The sequence below is a fragment of the Micrasema longulum genome, unplaced genomic scaffold (assembly GCF_059751315.1).
Source record: "Micrasema longulum isolate JH-2025_06_02 unplaced genomic scaffold, ASM5975131v1 h1tg000453l, whole genome shotgun sequence".
Classification (NCBI taxonomy): domain Eukaryota; kingdom Metazoa; phylum Arthropoda; class Insecta; order Trichoptera; family Brachycentridae; genus Micrasema; species Micrasema longulum.
In genome coordinates, this window is record NW_028277652.1 from 1,964,333 (window position 1) to 1,985,744 (window position 21,412).

A 21,412-nucleotide genomic window follows, 5' to 3' on the forward strand; every position below is an offset into this window, starting at 1 on the left:
TGCTAACATACAATTATATTTTTTGTTGTTTTTTTAAAACAACGAAAAACCGTCAATTATGATCACGAACTAAGTGGTCCATTGTTGGTATGTGAACACAATAAAATGATTTTACCGCCATTTTATTCAAATACTCTGTGGAACCTTCTGTCAGTTTGTGAATTTGTCAATCTAGTTATTTTTTATTGTAAATAGTAAAAAGTATAAATCAAATAACTGTTTCACTGTTACCATCCTCGAATAAAATTACTTTTCACGATTGTATCAAACTTCTCTATTGTTAATGGAATCATTTTCCCCAGTTTGATAATATTTGACTTCTCAATGAGTAACAGAGGAAGAGGACCCTACCGCGGCAGAGGTTGGAGTAATTATTATGGTAGAGCAAGGGGTCAACGAGGAGGAAGTAGAACCCCGAATAATGCCGCTTCGAGTCATGGGGAAAGTACTTCAAAATCTTCGTCACAAGTTTCTTCTAGGCAAAGAGTGATATCTGTAATGTTGGACCGTAATCTCGGGCCATACAAAGCCTGGAATCTTTATCATCCCCAGGAAGGTATGCTCAATGTTTTTATTTCATTCTGTAGTCCTACAAATTTATTTTATCTAATGAGATTTTACCTTTTTAATGCAAAAGTGTTATTATTTAAACTAATTTCAAAACAACTGTCATTCAGGATAACTTTTAAAACAAATTACTGTCATAACATAACATTTGGGTACTTTTTTAAAAACTGCATCATAATACACATATTACTATTACTAGATCATCAGAATTACAAAAAAAATAATCTGTCATTTTTGTTATTTTTTATTACATTTCTTTTTTCAGAGTATCAAGAACAGTCGGAAACGGTCCTTAAAATTAAGGCAATGGAGTCTTACATAATAAAAAATAAATCCTCTTTTCAACTTGATAAGATAGATGAGACCAAATGCATCCAAGTTGACTTAAATCATCTTTCAAGCGACAATGAATTTAATTTATCTTGGACATCATTTGGTAAGGATTTGACCGATAAACCACAATATACACTGAATTGTATAGGACTTGCAGCTCACAAGGTATATTTTTTATTATCATAATACAAGCAATCATATTCGAGTTGAAGAAGTTTTTTTTGCGGGTTTTCCAAATTTATGAGTCAATGGTTTTTTTTTTAAACTAAAATCATTGTATCGAAGAATTTTCTTTGTTTACAATGAGTAAGTACTTTAATTAAGCATCGATAACTCCTCTGTATTTTTCTCGGGATTATTCTTGGAAATTTGTTTTGTTGTATGATGATTGGTGTGGTTAAGTGATTGTGTTGTAGGTGATTTTACATGAACCCATATCATATCATGAAAATTTTTTGTTCTCTGAAATATTTTATAACTTTCAAGTGTACATACATAGAATTAGTCCAGAAGAAGCGTAGAATCATATTCGAATACATCGGACTGTGTCCAAAAATCCCCCCACTTTGCCCCCCTTTCGCCGCGCGCATTCGTGAAGTCGCTGCGTAATGTTGTTAGATGTGAAAAATATAATCATAACACAAATGTAAGGTAAAATAAAAGCAATTTGTTAATTTCTCAAATTTTATTGTGCATGTGGAAACATTGATTGACACAACTGAGTAGATAAGTTAAGGGTCATTTAATAAGAGTAATTGAATTAATGATCTTTGAACTTAAAATATAAAACAAATTTTATAAATTTAGTTAAATAATATTTGATGTTTACATGATGATACACCACGGCGTTTTTTAATCCGAGATCCAATTTTCATTAGTTCTCTCATTAGATGCGCAAAGTAGGGTAAAAAAAATTGCTACCTTGACAACACTAACGAAATTTCCATTTTGTTTTTATTGAAAATCTGACAGATGGAAAAATAATTTAATTTTTAAGTAATGCATTTGCATTTGCTAATTACACATGAAATGTGATCTCATCCTGTTTCTTAAAGATCCCAGCAGTATTTCTACACTTTAAAACGACACAACACGACATAGTTGAATTCAAATCGGGAGTTGCGTACTGAGCGACGTATACAAAGAAACTAATGGGTCAAAACGTAAAATTACTCTTTGAAGAGTAGTTTAGTCGCTTTCTGTTTGATAGGCGTATGCGGTTTCTTAACTATTCTTAATTCTATGTTTGCAACTTACAAAAATTATTAATGAGATTTTTTGATAGAATGATGTTGCTTTTGCCAACACCTCTATCCTACTCTAATACACCAGGAACAATAAATCTATCTTACATCCATCCAAAGGAATAGTGAGATTAGCGGAGAGTCCAGTAGGATAACGTTGCACGTGTCTACATGTCTTCTGTGTTGCAGTTGATTTCTGTGTTTTCGCGTATGATAAATTATATGAATAAAGACAAAAAGTGTAAAATTAAAAGACAGTATTGAGAAATTAGCAAAAGCAGGAGAGCAGCGAAAAGGCAGATTTATTTATTTAAACGCCCTTTGAGCTTTTTACATTTTTATATATTGTATAATTGATAAAAAAATTGACATGTGTAACAAAAAATACAAAAAATCTTTGCATGAATAAAAAATGAGTAATAAAAAATAATAATGTAAAAAAATTATACAGTGAGGAATAAAAAGTAAAACAACTATCACTTGAACAAATAAAGATAAAAATGTGGATAAATACTTAAGAAATCTGATGTTAAAAATTTCACTGTCTAAATTCCGATACTTGCCCAAAACCAGTGAAAGTTTTTTTTTTTTACGACAAAGAAGCTTGTTTGCTTTGAAACCGGTCGGTGAAAAATAAAAATTAGTAGTTAAAAACAAAGTTGTTTTATTTATTTTATTATAAGAAATACCATTGAAAAAACGTTGGAACACGCAGTGAAAACAATATTATTTTACAATTATTAATGTTTTTATGGATTTTTTAAAAACATTTACTATAGATCATTTTATTGCTTAGTGAAAACATTTTATCAGCACTTATGTAAAGTAACTCTACTCTCTTTTCAAATACGTTTTCCATCTCTATTTTATTTTATTTTATTTTATTGAAATAAACGGCACTTAGTGCCTTTTACATATTAGTTACAAATACAATTAAATATACATACATGTAAGCTTAATTTAAGTAATACAGAGCATTTAAAACAATATTATTAATTTAGAAAGTCTAAGAAATATAAACTATATAAAAGAATAAAATATTACCAGTTGTAGAATTATTGATAAAAAAAGATAATTTGGTATTAGAAATACTTTGAACCAGTTAAAAAAATTACAACTATTGATATCTGTTTACTTTAATTTTGCAATGTCTTAAAATTACACACATTTTTTGTTTATAGACATTTGAACTAGAAGAGAAAATTCAAATTCGCCCGATGAATCACCAACCAGTTTTACCGCTTACAAGTTTGAAAGTCAATTATTTTGGTAAATACAGTTTCTTCCATATTCATTTAAGACCAAAATCAGTACATCTCTATAAACTCTTTTCTTTTTTTACCAGCAATTATTATTTTGTTTACAATTACAAGCGAGATCGACGGTGGTAAGAAAGCGAAATGTAGCCAACTTTACGGAAGAGCTAGTGAAAGTTTTTTTTTAATTCATAAAAAATCTCATATTTAATTTTTTTTATTGAAATTATGTAGGAAGCACGCCAAAAAAATAGGTATGTTATGAGATTTTTTTATCAATTAAAAAAAACCTTTAATTGGCTCTTCTGTGAAGCTGCTACATGTTGCCTAGAAACTTTTACTTTTCTGCTGCCCATATTAATTAAGATTTTAATAAAACTGGAAACATAAACAATACATACTTACTCACATTTATAGTAATTAGTCTTACTGAATCAGCAATATTTCTCTCATATTCTTCTTCTTCATTGTCAGATGTGGGCCTCTTCTTTTTTCCAATCCTCTCTTCTTTAGACTATTCCTGTCCACCATTGTTGCCCTACGCTTCTTTTCCTGTCCCATGGTCTCCATCTGAGAATTCTAAGTACCCATCCGTTCATTCTTTGTCTGGCAACATCAGTTGGCTTACATAACTCATTGAGGATAGTCAGTGATGCCTTTTGGTACATATTTACTCTGGTTTATAATTGGACTTAGTTATGCAGAAAGCGTCCAGCCCTCCAAATGCTAAAAATGAGTTTAATGCCAATTCTGATAACACACTACAATATCTTTATGTGCTGAAAACGCCCATGCTCCAAGCGCTATACTTTTTTGCAAATTAAAGAAATTTCTAACCCACATCACGGCCATCACTGTTATATTAAATTTAAAAACGTCAAGGTGGTTGAACTGTTTTCTGCGGCTCCAAATTTATGAACTCCAAAAAATGTAGGTTACAAATTTCTTGAATGGGCAAAAAAGTAAAGCTTATATTCTCCCATATTTTATGAATTTATTTCTGTACAACAAAAAAAATATTTTTTCATCACACTTTATGACAATGCTGTCTGCGCATTTCTATAAGCCACCTATATTTTTACAGGCAAATTAGTCACAATCCGAGGAACTGTGATTCGCGTTGGAAGTCCAGGACTAATTTGCACGTCTATGGCATTTGAGTGTACTTTGTGCCACGGGACCCAAGCTCTTGTCCAGCCTCAGGGAGTTTATGGTGGTAAACTATTCCTTGTTTACTTTTCAGAAATTGCAATTGAATTTCTTACTTCGTGAATCTCTTTAACCGATTTCGCTTCATGTTTTGAATGTGAATTTCTATGGGGAATTAAATCTATTCACATTTTGAAGGATTTTAAAGACGTCCGTTTGTTTTGTTTAATTCTATCTACATATCTTATTAACATTTAAAAACTTTTTTTAGGAATATTCGTTCAACTTTATGTTTAGGCTTTTTATTTTTGCTATTTTATTTAAATATTTGATTTTTCAAAGCCATCTGTATTATGCTAAAACATATATTTAACTCTGACCATTTGTATTCTTACTAATTTTTTTTTGAACTAGTAAGTTTTACATTTATATTATGTATATTATTTAAAATGTTATTTCTTCTGGTACTTATCTCTTTATACAACAATTGTTTCCTTTTATTTATTTATTTTTATTTGGGAAAAAAAGAACAGTTTTTACATATATTGTATACAGAAAATAATCCTAACGCTCCTATATACCTGCGTGAAAAATTTCAACGCTTATCAGTTCATGGTTTATTCCTTTTTCTTCTCTAACTCATATATGAGTTAGAGAAGAAAAAGGACTATAGTGTCCATGCGGCTCGACTGTGGAATCATCTCCCACCCACCATCAAAGATGTTACTACATTATCTCTGTTTAAATCACGTCTGAAAAAACATCTCCTTTCTCTTCCTTAATCTCTCCTCCTTTCCTTTTTCCTCTTTCCTCTTTTTTCCTTTTTCCCATTGAGTAATAGTTTTTAAACAAATACGTTTATTTCTATTTTTATATACTTTTAGCTTTTTAATCTTTTTTTTTCTATTGAATATGTTCTGTAACTTGAATTATAAAAATAAAACTTTTATTTTATTGGTTGGTTGGAAGAAATTGCCATTTGGTAATAAGCCCGCCAATGTACAAATAACATTATGTACAAAAGTTAAATAAAATAAAAAATAAAAAAAAGAATATATATAAACAAAAATTGTGAAAACAGTCAATATAAATTTTCCACAGTGGTGTAAGCTATTGATTAAGTACATTATCGGTATCAAAATAAAAGCAATTTAACAATTAAGAAATGTTAGGCACTTAGAAGTTGCAAATAAAATAAAAATACATATATTTATAAACAGTAATAAAAATAAAGTAAATAGAAAGAAGATAAATTTAAAGAATAAGAAATGATTAAGCGGGTGTACTGTCTATAAGGAATCTTCTATATTTCATACAGGAGAGATGAAAAATGTCTGCGTGACGGGAGAGAACAGTATTATAATAATGACATGCTCTAAAGAAAAAGTAGTTTTTCCTTGAGTTAGTCCTAGGTACTGGCAAATTAAATGTAGTATGGAGTCTTGTTCTGTTGGGTACAAGATATTCAAAAGAACTTGTAAGTAAAGGGTAGTCTACGGCGTTGTTTACTAGTTTAAACAGGAATATTTGATCTGCAATCACTCTTCTATACTCCAGAGTTTGAATTGAATTTGGTGTTCAGTGAAATTTATATTTTATTAAATTTATGAATTTTTTCTGTATCCTATGTACAATAGGCAACTTTGTGACTTTGTTTTTGACTACCCATTTTTGTATTGTTTTACTAAATTAAAACATATTTTTTGTTTTATTCTAGGCACAAAAACCTAGCAGAAAACCCAAGTAGTAAATTATATGGTTTGTATTATATAATTTTGAATTAATGATTGATTAGTGTCTTTATAAATAGTGCCTTCTGTATGCTGTTCATGTCACTCAATTGGGAAGTTCGAGCCCCTTCAGTCTTCACCATTTTCTATCACAGCGGATTGCCAAACAGCGAGAATTCAAGAAACCCAAGCTCAGGTATGCAAAAACTCTCATACAGTGATTACTTGCTGGTGTTTTTTAATAAATATTTCCAAAAATATTAAAACAGATTTAATAAAATCTATTGTAAAGGATTTTTTATGATGACGTTTTTTGTTATGAATACCAAAAATGTATTTCTTATGTCTATGGGTAGAAAAAAATACTATCATGGCAGCCATCTGGTTGTCTATTTTTGTCATTGTTGTTTATTTAGTTACATATTTTTTATACATATACATACGAAAATATTTTTTTTTATTAATTAATTTCATATAAGGTAGATGTTTTTTTAAAATTCTATACATATCTACTTTTACACATCTAGTAAATGTTATCACTGTAACTCTCCAAAAAAGAGACTAACCCTTGTGCTTGGAGAGTGACTTACACTTTGTAGTTGTTTATTGTTTGCAATAAGAGTTTATATAATTTAAATACGAGTACATGAGAAAAAAATAAAAATATAGAATATAAAGAAAAACAATAATACATTCATACTAATTAAAATTTAATGTAGTTTTATGAATATCAAATATAAATATAATAATATATAATAAATATAAACAATTAATTACTTTGTTATATGTAGGGCTATGAGAAATGTTTAAATAATAACCATTTTGCCCGATTTATGAAAATGCAACACTTAAGGTTTACTGCCACTCTACCACAGCTGGAGACTAGGGAATGCCATTTTTTTTCCTGCGAAATGGTCACATGTGAGATATCTCGTGCGTGGTTCAGTGTAACATGAGCGTTTACATATTAATATATTTCCCAAAAGCATTCTAAAATCTGTTGAATTTGTCTGGGATAGTTAAATGATGTTCGTCAATGTTTTTAGTAAAATGTTTTAGTAAAGTAACAGATATTTATTTATTTATTTAACTTTTTGTACATAATGTTAATTATACATTGGCGGGGCCTATTGCCAAATGGAAATTTTTTCCAACCAACCAATAAAATAAAAGTTTCATTTTTATAATTCAAGTCGCAAAATATATTTAATAGAAAATAAAAATAATAATGCTGCAGATAGACAAAAATATAAATAATTGCATATAAATTACCTTAAATCGATACTATTACTCAATGGGAAAAGGGAATAGAGGATAAAGGAAAGGAAGAGAGATTATGGAAAAAAAAGAGATGTTTCTTCAGACCTGATTTAAACAGAGATTCTGTAGTAACATCTCTGATAGTGGATGGGAGATGGAATAGTGCTAATGAATAAACAACTCGCCACAACAGTTGCTTGTGGAATATCGACTTATACAAATAACACACTGTAATAATGTGTAAATGCACGATCGGGCACCCCGCGCACTACCCCCATTATGCACAAACGCGTGGTCGCAGGCGACCTGTTAACTTAACTTTTTGTGGTGGTGCAACTTACCCTCGGAGAAAGCAATGATCCGTCCGTTCTATAGACAGACCGTGCGTAGTCTATACAGACTTTGTTTCTGCGATAGGCTTTATTTAAAGATATTTTTATCTTTTTAGATGTTTCAATTCAAAATTCTTCTTCTTATTGTGTTATAAGGGCATATCTGGGTCCATCCCACGGAGCGTGGAAGTTGAGTTGCAAGCAGATTTAGTTGGAACAGCGTGCCCGGGAGACATGCTTTCCGTTACAGGCATAGTTCAGGTAATACATTACATCAACTATTTAGGTGGTAAATACGGACATATATTTTTTGTTTTATTTAAATTATGGTGCATATTATATATATTTAAGAAAAAACTATTTTGTAAATCTAAGAAAGATTACTAACTGGTCTGGGTGTTGTGGTGTATATTTTATAACATATGATCCAATGTGACCAATAATGAACGAGATATACTTAGTTGAAAAATAGGGGGCGAAATACCAAATTACTTTTTCCCCAACCTGGTATAACTTATGTACTATTATAAACTTCTGTAAATATTTTTAAAAAACACGACACTGGCTGGAATACCCCAGTAGCCAAGTGAAAAAAGCCACAGATAATATGACGATTACATTACCTAAATGTGCACCGATCATTTTCTTGGGAATGCTGCTATTTATGGATTTACAACCCAGTTTGTCAAAGTTTTTTTTTTATATTGATCAAACAAACTATTCTAACTGGGTAAATTAATTTACATTATCACTAAAAATGATCAATATGCTGATGAAATAACTTATTGAAAGGTTCTCTATTCATATTTAACTAAATATTTTTTATTGTATTGTATCTTCAAAGTTGTATTTATCTTAATGCAGCTACATTGTATTCTATCATTCATAAGCTCTTCTCGTTCATGTATCTTATTTTGATGGGATAAATTGCGATTGGTTATTACAACAACAACAACAAACCATCACGTCGTTTCGTCACGCCATGCAGAAAGGATAGAATGCCATATCACTCTGTCTTCTCTACATTAATATATCTTCTCATGCTCGCACGCCGATTATTCTTACTCTTGACACGTCCATCATTCATTTTGATTTCTATGAATTAAATCCTAAGGTTCGTGGTGAGGTGAGGGGAGGGGAAGATGGAAAGAAAGCAGCCAGATTAATGCAGCTTTACATAGAAGCTGTAGCTGTCCACAGCCAAAGGACACTCAATCATCCCAACCTTACCTTTACATTAAATGATTATTACGCTATTCAGGTGAGATCTCAATCACACATAAAAATATATCAATACATATAAAAAGAGTATTCAGAAAAAAAGGCATTTAGAGTATGTTTAAATTATTTTAAATAAGACGTTACTTGATTTAATCCACTAGGGGTTTTGTCAAAATTGACAAATATAAATACAGTAAACCCCCATAACGTACACTCATATAAGGTTTTTTCCCATAACGTTTGCTGCAGTTTTTTCTTATAACGGTGGTCCCCCGTATAACGTAGTAGGTCCGTGTCTCTTGACTTTGATAGACACGTTCAGCGGAACTAACATTGATGACTCATCGGCACATCGCTGCTCTGTCCCAGGGATATTAACATGATACAGTAAGTAAATATGTTCTACTTGGAATAAATTATGATTAAGTAAACCGATGCACACTTTTTTTTTTTATCATCAAAACTTCACGTGTTCTATACTTTATTAACAGTGTGTGCCATTGTTTGAAAAATATTTTGTCCCGATTACTTGATTTGACGAGCGAGCTATTATTATTATTTGTGCTAACTTGCACCAACTAGGTACCAACTTCTTGAAGTGGTCGTAAACTGTGATATTAAATAATGCATATTTTTTGCGAAGAAAAAATCAACTGCCTGATTATGGTCCTAGTGCTGCACTATGACGTAAAGTAAATACATACTTTTTACTTTACGTATAACATTACACTGAGGCATCCGGACCGGTCCAACGTTCGCGCCGTAGATGTCATACGCATTATCTCTTGATGTAGATAATACTTATTTACAAAAAAAATGTTCAACTGTCACGTTGAACTACCCTGCCCGCAAGTTTCGGGAAGATTACATCATCCCGTGTGAGTCAAGTCCCCCCTATAACGTGGTACCTTTCTCAACATTATAGGGGGTTTACTGTATCTCATATATCAATTTTTATGAAATCATGACTTCATTTGTATGTTACGTAAAAAATGTTTAGCCTTCCCTAAGCTTGCTAATGTCAGCTATAGTGAAACCTGGTGGCTGCTCAATAAAAAAAAAGTCGCCAAAGCTTAAAATATTTCTGATTATTTTAAAATTTCTGTATCCACGAGAGTGTCTGTAAATATTTTTGCATTTTATATATGATTAAATATAAAATCATTATGGCTTGCTGTTTTATTTTGCAATAAGTTTTGTAAGTCAAACGTTAATATCATGTTTTTTCTAGGAGATTCATAGTACAGAGAACGTTTTTCGTCTCATAGTCCAATCGCTCTGTCCGTCAATATTTGGCCAGGAGATGGTGAAGGCCGGTCTGATTCTCGGTTTGTTTGGTGGAACCGAAGTGGAAGGCGGTAGTCGAGCTAATCCTCACGTTCTAATTGTGGGGGACCCAGGATTAGGGAAATCTCAAATGCTGCAAGCTGCAACTTTGGCTGCACCCAGAGGTAAATAGAAATTCATATAATGTGGAAATTTCTGCAAATTTATTATGACCTGCTAAATGTGTGTGTGTAGTAGTTTTGGTATAATTTACATTGGCATTGTTAGTTGTTAATAAAATATGTAAAGACAAGTACCATTTGAAGTTGATGAATTTAATAATCTGCGCAGCAAAAATATTTCTATGTAAAACTAGTAGCTGCTAATCAGCAAATAGCAGCTAGAATTTAGTGCCTATATACTTCGTAGATAGCACATAGCACCTATGAGGGTATTATTTGCAAATACAGCTCGTTCCAATATACTTGAATTAGATGATGTTATTTAGCAGTACATATCCTTAGCAATCCGGGAAATGGATCATCATCATCACAAACTCGACAGCCCTGGGTGGGCCTTGGCTGAATCCAGGAGTGTCTTCCATCCTTGCCGGCCTGCTGCCCTTCCTCTCCAGTTCCTCACTTCCAACATTGTCATATCTGCACTGATGCAGTCTGTCCATCGCATTTTGGGCCTTCTTGGTCTTCATCGTCCTTGTGGCACAGAGAGAGTTAAGCGCTTTATGGGGGTTTTGTCATCCATTCTAATTATATGGCCAGCCCACATCAAGTGCCCCCCCCTCTTACCTTGATGAAGTTGATAACATCGGGCGCTCCGTAGATTACATATAACTCCCTTAAATAAATAAAGGTAAAAAACAAAGACAAAAAACACTAAATCTACTATACATATAAAAAAAACACCATGTTTTACACACATCGCTTCATTAGTCACGCTTAGTCAGAACAATTGAAATACCAATAAAAATAGTCACGTGTTATACATATTCTCATCACATTTTGTTATCCTGTTCAGAAATTATTAAGTATATATTAATAATATCATTGTATTATACCAATATAGCAGTGGCGAGCCGTGAATCAGGTTATCTACAAAAAAATATCAATATATAATGTGTAAGTAATATAATTATAAATGACTATTTTTTCTGTGGTTCCGTGAAAATCAACACAAACAACAATTATTATTAACCACGTGATACACGTAGCTTTATTCTATACTATTTTGATACAATACTTGTTCAAAAGTGTATAAAAAACTACCACAATGACATTCAGCAGATATTTCCAATATGATTTCAATGTCAACACTGAGCACTAGCCGATTCATTTTAAAATAAATAATGCCAAAAACAGTCACTGCAAACGCCACATGTCCTATGTGATACATAATATGTCAACGTTATCCTATCAAAGAAAAATAGTTCTTCAGAAATAATGTTCGAAATACTAGTTTCCAAATAGACAATCTTCAAATAATATTTGAAATCTGCAAGCTTGTTTTAGTACTAAAAAAACGCGACTAGGTTAAAGATGTAAAATATAGTGTACTTTTTTGTATGGAGAAATAAGCTGAGGTAATCAGCTAGTTTCATCGTTCACTGATTGTATAGTAGTTTTAAAAAATTAACCAGGTGAGCATACAATGCAGGACTTAAGAGCAATATTTTTAAAATAATGATTAAATTTCAGCAAGTTGTTATTAAGACGCATCCGTTTAACTGTCTAGGAGTGTACGTTTGTGGTAATGCGTGTACGGCCAGCGGGCTGACTGTATCCCTCACGCGCTCTGAGGGCGGGGGCTTCACCCTGGAGGCCGGAGCCCTGGTGCTGGCGGACCGCGGAGTGTGCTGCACGGACGAGCTGGACAAGCTGGGTCCCGCGGGCCACGGAGCCCTGCTGGAGGCCATGGAGCAGGGCACGGTGAGCGTGGCGCGCGGGGGCGTAGTGTGCCGTCTCGCCGCCGCCCCCACGCTTCTCGCCGCCGCCAACCCCACTCAAGGACACCTAGACAGGTAAAGGAATCCCTACGTGTCTCAATATATATAAGATGACTCCTGCAATGGTAGCCGAAACGTCGGATCAAATCCAACATACACGGTATCACCCAAAAAAGATACATAATATTGATAACAGTGACCGTGAAAACCTTCGCACCTATTTATATTAAAAGATCTTCTCTCACTATAAAACTTATATTTGTTCAGGGATAGAGAGCAACGGAGAGGAGGATGCGGACAAAGACAATTTATTATTTCATTTAATTTCATTCAATATTCATGTACTACTGTTTTACACTCGAGGTGGAAATTGTTATATGCCTATATGAATTATTTTTTCGTAGCAATTGAATAGCTGTTCACCTTTATAATATTTTATGTCAAATAACATATTTGTGTTTTGTTGAATTATTTTTAGATCTAAAACAGTATTGGAAAACCTTCATATGAGCGCACCCCTTCTATCCCGTTTTGATCTGGTTTTTATACTTCTAGATCGACCAAATGAGGTTCGCATATAAAATAATCAAATTAAAGATCTGTAATATTTTGAGTATTTTTGTATCTGTAGATCTCACTGCTGAAATAGAAAAGGTACACATATAAATAAACTAAAAAGTGTTGTTGATGGGTAAAATAATTATAGTTAAATAAGACATCTTGTTTTTTGCATTACAAACTGAGTAGTTCACTTCACTAATGCCCCTTTTGTTTTTTTATGTTTCGGCGAATCACTTTTAAACATAACGGCCATTTTGTCAGCTGCAGTCCAAATACCAATGCGGGTGCACTTTTCTTTTGGGATAAAGCGCCACATCTCAAAAGGTCAGTGTCATATTGTGCAATATTTTAGAATGTGGCTGTTTTCCACAAATAATACATGTAAATACAAAAATATTTACCAAACAAAAGTGCTGTATTTTGGAACGCGTTGGTTTCGCATAAATAATACATGATAGTACAATAATGCCTCCGTGATGTAGTGGTTAAGACGCATGACTCGCACACGGAAGGTTCTGGGTTCGATTCCCGATGAGGAAACAAAAATAAAATGTTATTTTTCTCAAGCCTGGGTATTCTGTGTTGTAATTCACCACTGTAATTGGGCCTCCTGGCCTGTTAAGAAAAAAATTAAGATGTACCACATGCATCTTAATCTTTTTTTAAATCATAATAAAATTACTAAGCCATGTGCCATTTAGAATTTCACACCCAAAGTACTCCGTTTATTCTGCAATTGATAGAAATATCTCAAGAGCTTTAAAATCATATCCAGTGTACGCACCAGATTACTTTGTACATAAAGCATATATATTAATTAAAACAGTTTTAGCATTTTAAATTAATTGATTTCATAATTTTTATTAATAATGATTTATTATTTAATGGTCTATTTTATTATGTTTATGGTCACTTACATATTGTGTAAAAGATTCTCGAAACATTTTATTGTATTATGCTATATAAATTTGAAAAACCAAGGCTCATTTTTTTTTCCAATTTGTGAGTTTTTCAGACTTGAGCAAAGCTTTGGCCAAAATACATCAAAAAATATTTTTATTTGTGTCTTTTTATTGTATATTTTTTTAAATATATTCTTTATGAAAAAATGCATTGAAGCCGTTATTTCATTTTGGGTAACAGTGACAGTAAAGTTCAATTTTTAGATATAAGATGTTTCAAAATACGCATATAATGATATCTGTACATTTATATAACACTTGCCTTCTGAAAGTTTTCTTTTTAAAAATTCTCCCTAAAAACTTTCGTAATAAAGATACATTTTGATTTGTGTCCCTTTTCTATTTATTCAGCAATCTGTGTATCAAGTACTGGATTTAATTCTCACATGATTTTTTTATAGTTAGTAAGAGAATACAATAAGTAGAGAATCAAAACTATGCAGTGTGTTGTTTTATGATTTAACTACATAGTGGTTTAATAATAAATGTGTCATTTTTACTACTATTTAAATAAATACATTTCATTACAATACAAAGATGGCATGGAAACACATTCTGCTGATTTAAACATTCTATAAAATAATCCCTTTTTAGCAAATAGATGCTATGCTTTCGGAACACGTCTTGGCTCTTCATTCCGGAGAAAAACCCAAATTTTTCGGGAATGTGTCAAACATTTCAGCCTCCTGCCGTACCACGCAAATGTCCGACATTCCACTGAGGTAAATTTACTGTTTAACTAGAAATGAAATTATTTTTAGCAGTAGTTTAGAGAATAATGACTAGTTGAAGTTATAAAAAAAAACACATCTTTGTGTCGTAGTACTAACATTTATTCAGCCAGGTTGTTGGACTCACCCGGAAAACGATGCCCACTATCACCTGACCTACTATCATCTTAAGGATAGCGAAGAATGTGAAATAAAAACATCAAAAATATTGATCACCTAACACGGATGTCAAATTGCTGACAGTATGGGGAATAAAAGATGAATTAAAGAGAACACTATGGACAACTACTATAAAAGCAGTAGCACCCTTAGGTATCATCAGTCAATAGAGTTTAGCGCAGATATGAGGTAGTTCAGTAGAGTAGTTCAGTGAGGATGTTAAAGAGCTCGCCCCCTACCTAATAGCCTGACACTTTACGGATCTGGGCTTGGGGGGGGAGATTTACCAAAATGTTAAATGTTGCCTTTCACACAGTAGCCAGGCTCTTTATAGACCTGGGCTTGGAGGGGGAGATTAAGCAAAATGTAAACTCTCGCCTGCCACACAGTAGCTAGGCTCTTTATTGACTTGGGCTTGGAGGGTGAGAACTATTCACGAGGACCCGTTACAATAGATCTTCACAGGTCGCAGTGACGTCAGGAGCTTGAATTGCACCACCTCTAAGAATAAGAGTAGTTCACTGGAGTTCAGTTCATCAGTTCAGATATCTCTATTACCAATTCTGTATTATATTATTAAAAGTATAATAAATACACATCGAAGCATAACTTTCATAACATAATATTTTTGATGTTCCCGATTTAGTCAAATGTATCTATTTCAATGTGCCGAATAGGCCAAACATCATATTTATTTTAGATATATTTATATGTCTAAATCAAATTCACACATTAATTCTAACGTATTTGCTATAACTTTATTAAAATTCAAGAGCCAATTATTCTTTAATTTTTTGAATAGTATTTTTAGTTTCTAGTATTTTCATTTGTTTTTTTATGGATAATTTTTTTTTTCATTTTCAATTGTATTTTTACATCTATAAATCGTTTATAACCTCTGTATATGTAAAAGCCCTTAAGGCGTTAATAAATAAATAACATTATTTTCTTCTATCGTCTCCAGCTGGGTTAGGAGCTCCCTGCATCACCAAGCTAAAATCTTACAAGATTAATTGAACTTTCATGAAATGTTCATTATGAAAATTAAAAATGTCTGTTACAAAAGAGCTATTAGATATTTTCCACGAGTGTCTTCTCCACTAAGATCTATTTTTGTAACGTAATCTATTTTTGTACTTTTTACTTATATAAAATTGTCTTGTTTTTTAATTTTAGTGAACGATTAAAAATGCTGTCTGGTGAAGTCCTCGATCCGTTGCCATTAGAGATACTAAGGAAGTATATAGCATACGCTAGAAAATATGTTCATCCAAAGCTCAGCCTGGCAGCATCACAAGTGCTCAAAGAATTCTTCCTAACTTTAAGAAAAGCGCATCAGTCTATCGCTGGGAACACTCCTGTTACCACCAGGCAGCTTGAGGCTTGTGTCCGATTAACTCAGGTAATTTTAAACTTTTACAAAATAGTGTTTCTGGATATTTTAAATTGAGCATAGATAGGCGCTACATTTAAAAAAAACAAACAATGTACTATTTAAATATTGAAATTTTCTAGGGCGGAAAATAGAAACTTCAACTTTTATAAAATTGAAAATCTATTGGATAATCAGTTAGTGTACTATTGCTGTGTACGCAGTATGAAAATTGTAATAAATTATGATATTTAGTTTATTTGAGTTGTCAGTCTTATAAAAATGATAAACTCTTAAAGTTACAAAGATTTAATAGTTTGCTTGTTGTTTTTCTATAATAACTACATGTATAACATTAACACTACATGTATAGTAAACAATATAATTATCTATGTATGTATATTGATAAGTATTTGATATTCTTATGTAATCAAAAATTTTCTTTATTTGACATATACATTTTTATATAGTGTGAATTGAATTAATTTTATTGAAGTGGCGTATGTATTATTCTGTGTCCAGGTGGATGAAGAATACAGTTCTGGGGTGGAATAAAACCAGAACGCTGTATGAGTGTTTCCTACTCGATGGCTACTCTCATAAAAATTTTGACAAAAGAAATCGAGGGGAGATAAGTCCCCCTCGTGTTGTGGTTGGCGCGTTTTCCTAACATGCTTGAGGTTCCGGGTTTGATTCCTGGCAGTGATATGAAATAGTGTTTTAAAGGTGGTTCCACGGTGTTTTATTTTTCCTGGACTGACTCCTGAAGCGTGGTGAAGACTGGTCGCCTTACCTTCAATGTAACATAAATGATCGAGATACACTGCAATTGGAGCACCATTGCAGTGCCCTTATCACCATTGGGTGCGGAGAGGGAAATTATGATGTAAAAATAAAAATTATAATTTTATGTCATAATAACATGTAAATTTTATAATTCTTATTCTTTGAGGTGGGGGTCTGTGCTATGCAAGCTCCTGACGTCAATGCGACCTGTGAAAATCTATTGTGATAGGTCCAGTGAATAGTTCTAGCCCTCCAAGCCTAGGTCTATAAAGAGCCTGGCTACTGTGTGGAAGGCGAGAGTTTACATTTTGCTAAATCTCCCCCTCCAAGTCCAGATCCGTAAAGTATCAAGCTATTAGGTAGGGGGCGAGGTCTTTAACATCCTCAGGTTTAACCAGTGGTCCCCCGAGGATGAGGCTCCTTTTATGATGTAAAGCATCACATTCACATAGGTGTTTCCTCATCTGCACTGCAGAACCTACATCTAAAAGTTTCGGAAAGGTTAATTCTAGCAAGGTATTTGTTCAATCCGCAGTGCCCTGGGCGGGCTCTAGTGATAACCCTCACTTGATTTCGGCTGAGCTTGATTAGGTCAAAAGCAAACCTTTGCGAGTAGTTTATTAATTTTATAATTACATATTTCTGTAGTATGTAACAATGTATACTCAACTAAAATGATGTGTAATGAGGAAGTTCAGTGCTACGGGAAATTAGATATAATTATTATTTTTTTGATTGTGTGGTAAAAATTAGAGCATTTAATTGTAGTTTCTCAAAACTGTATGAAAAAATTCATGAAAAAAATATATTTTGATAAAAATCAACTACTTTGAATGATGTCACTAGTTCTTCCGAATCAACCAATGATAGAGTGTTGTGATAAATTTCCGATTTACGTGTAGCCAACTCACCAATCATCAGAACTCACCGAAGAGAACTTGTGACGTCACAGATGGAGATTTTTCAAAATCACAAAACTTTAAAAAATCAAAATAGGTATAAATTGAAATGTTTTTTGTGATTTCTGGGTTTTGATGAAAATCCATTATAGAGGAGTTTGGAAGTGAACCACTCAAATACGCTATTCAGTATAAAAAATACTAATTTAAAAATATGATTTTGGTAAAGTCTAATTAAATTCAATTTATTATGACAAGGCACGAGCCCGTTTGGAACTCAGAGAAGAAGCCACTGCAGATGATGCGAGAGATGTAGTTGAACTGATGAAATACAGTTTAGAAGACACATTATGTGACGAGTTTGGATCCATACAAATCAACAGAGCCATACATGGTTCGGGAATCAGCTCTAGGGGACAAGTATGAATTACAATTTCAATAAATATTTTAAATGCCAAATTTGTGATAAAAGTTAGAATTTATACTTTTTTATTTGAATAACTTAATAATGGACATGTTTTTTTAAAACTAAAGAAATATTATAATTACAGTAGATCTCCGTTTATCCGAACTCGTCATCCAGATTACCAAATATTCAAATCGTTATCAGGAAATAAAGAAGTTTTTAATTTGAATGTGGAATCAACTTTGCTGGACATGTTGAAGTAACTTTTTAATGTGAATCCAATTCGCTGTATTATTTCAAAAGCAATAAAATCTGGCACTCATCAATTAATCCAGATAATTGGAGTTTTACTGTATTTATACAATTTGAATTTTGTCACATGTATTGCTGTGAACCATTTTGTTTATTTATTTATTGTGGATAACTTATATAGCGCCATTTTCGTAATAAAATACCTCAAGGGTGCTTTACATTAAACGCATGAATGCACCGAAACATTTTTTTTACACAGTTTCAAAATAACACGAGATAAAAATTAAATTTTAAAAATGTAAAATATTATTAATTTAACAATGCGTAACAGTAATTTAATTAAACTATTGTTTTTTTCAATTATTATTTGAACGGAAATATTTCACAGGCTCTGGATATCTCAAGTGATATCGTACCAAATGTGCGTAAATGGGTGCGTCTATTGTCTGATAGTAAATAATCTTTGTTCCAATTTTTAAAAGTATTTTGCGGTCGTGTTCTATTTTATAATCAAATAAAGGTACAATAAATAAAAAACAATTAGATTTTATAGAACTCCTGAATTGGATTGTTACACATGAAATCATTCATCATTTTTCTTGTATACTTTTTTATACGGTACTGTGTGGAACGTATCCACTGCGTAAAAAGGTTCCAGTGTTTTAAATATAAATAATATGCATACATACAATATTCATAGAAATTTGAAATGTTGTGAATGACAAGTTAGAACAGTAAAAAAAATTATCTGACTTCAATATTGCTAGCATCTTTTGACTTAGATATTTATAGCTAAATTATTATTTGTTTGATTTTATTGACAACATTGTCATCTCAATTTTTTTCTCCTAATAGCTTCATAATTTTTCTATTTAAATTGATATGATAATGTTTTTTTTTAAGTAAAGCATTTTGCGACATGATACAATTTACTACGCAACTTCATAACTAAATAACATGACATCATGTATTCGACAAACTTAATATAATGTGTGTTATTTTGCAGGTCAAGAAATTTATCGAAATCATAACAAAAAGAGCAAATAAATTAGGAAAGGACATATTCACTAGTGCAGAACTATGTCAGATTCACAGCGGGTCTAAGTTAGGAGGGGACGCTAAAAATCTAATTGAAGCACTTCATGTTCATGGATACTTACTTTTAAAAAGTCCGGGAGTGTATAAAATTTTAACTGTGTGATATTAAACTATTAAGTTCTTAAGTTATGAAGATCAGTGATGTTATTTTTATTGTGATACAAAACTAAAGTGTAAATTTATAAGATTTACAATGTTAATTATGTAGTATTAAAGCCGGATGTCAATATGCATTTTAAAAACTACAGTTTGTCACATACGAGCAGTGCGTTTGAATTTTTAGTTAGTACCCGTTGGCAAACCAAGTATACATACCAATTTTGCTACTGTAATTACGTACATTTAAATTATTTACAAGAAAACTTATTGCTACGCATTTATTTATTCAATTACGGTTCTATGAATCTTTTACAAAATTATAATAACAGTAGTGAAAAAAAAAAACATTTTTTTTTTTTAATATAAAAAGTTATCATTAGTATAAAGCATCAATAAAAAAATAATATAACATCTGTAAAAATAAAAAGCTATGTCTAAACATAAACTAAGGTTATTAATGATTTGAATGGACTGTACCTATATTAAACTTCTTAGATTTTCACGGCCGTTAAGATGCACAATAAGTTTTTCTGGTTTATTATACCGTGTGTCGTTTGTACTCTTTACCGACAAAAAACATCCTGGTACCCAGTCATAAAGAAATCGCATAAAGACTGCAATGTAACACAGATTTGTGATACGATATAGATCCTAAGTACATAATGGTACACATTAATCTGTTTAGATTAATGTGTACCATTATGTACTTAGGATCTATCTTGTCGTTTGACTACGACACGGTACAAATCCCAAATACATAACGTCACACATAAACGACTACGACACGGTACAAATTCTAAGTACCTAACATAACACATTTACACATAAATAACATCAACCCTGATGATGGACGCTGTAACGCGATCCGAAACGTCGGTAAAGAGTACGAACGACACACGCCATAATAACCCAGAAAAACTTATTGTGTACCTATATTATCATTACATTGACTCCGCTCAGGCAAGCAATTGCAGTAGAAACATTTAAATCCACTCTTATAACCCTATGTTTATATTTTAATTGGCTAGTGTCTCGGACTCACGGATCGAAGATCCGTGGTTCAAATCCCACTCTACCCCAACTTGGTTCCCATTTTCTAATAGTGAGTTATTTACAACTCGTTGAAAATGGCCCTTAAAATTAAATATTTGCGTAAATTATAAGAACGCAAATATTTCTTTTCCATAAAAAAAAAAAAAATATTAAACCAACATGCAAAGCCCACTATACACCTTCACAAAGTTGTTGCACAAAAATATAAAACAATCACATGCATTTTAATAAGCACATGCACTGATTAAGACAAACATGCACTAATTAGATTATGAAAATATTTTATGTTGTTTGAGAAATAGATTTAAAAAAAGGGCAGGAGATGAAGAGAGGGGCGTGGATATAGAAAATTTGGTAAGTGGTTATATACAAATATTTAATAACATTTAATAAATAATTCTATGTTTAAAAAATGCATTGATTTTTCATTGGTAGATTTAATAACTACGAAATCGGTGTAGCAATGCAGTTCCCTGTGCACAATAAGGTGCACATAAAAGGTAATAAGAAAAAGGTTTTATTTTATTTTATTTTATTAAGGAACCAACAGTTACACATACATATTTCGATTAAACATCTTTATATAATTACATATTTATTTATATTATGACATACATATTTATATGTACATATTATTCACTTACAAACATAAATGTTTTACATATTTATAGTTAACATCAGACATGTTGCATGGAATCGGAACCGATAACAGGTTT

General features: G+C 31.9%; 1 protein-coding gene across 1 annotated transcript; it reads left to right on the plus strand.

Annotated features, from left to right (window-relative positions):
- The first annotated feature begins 129 nt into the window (after positions 1–129).
- On the plus strand, positions 130–19,806 carry rec (minichromosome maintenance 8 factor recombination-defective). The gene is made up of 14 exons (XM_088226639.1): positions 130–556; positions 833–1,065; positions 3,326–3,413; positions 4,485–4,616; positions 6,360–6,475; positions 8,028–8,132; positions 8,986–9,132; positions 10,324–10,543; positions 12,108–12,393; positions 12,797–12,887; positions 14,436–14,563; positions 15,908–16,133; positions 18,047–18,208; positions 19,453–19,806. Exons 1-14 carry the CDS (start codon positions 325–327, stop codon positions 19,645–19,647), a joined length of 2,361 nt encoding a protein of 786 aa, XP_088082765.1. The 5' UTR covers positions 130–324; the 3' UTR covers positions 19,648–19,806.
- The last annotated feature ends 1,606 nt before the right edge of the window (positions 19,807–21,412 follow it).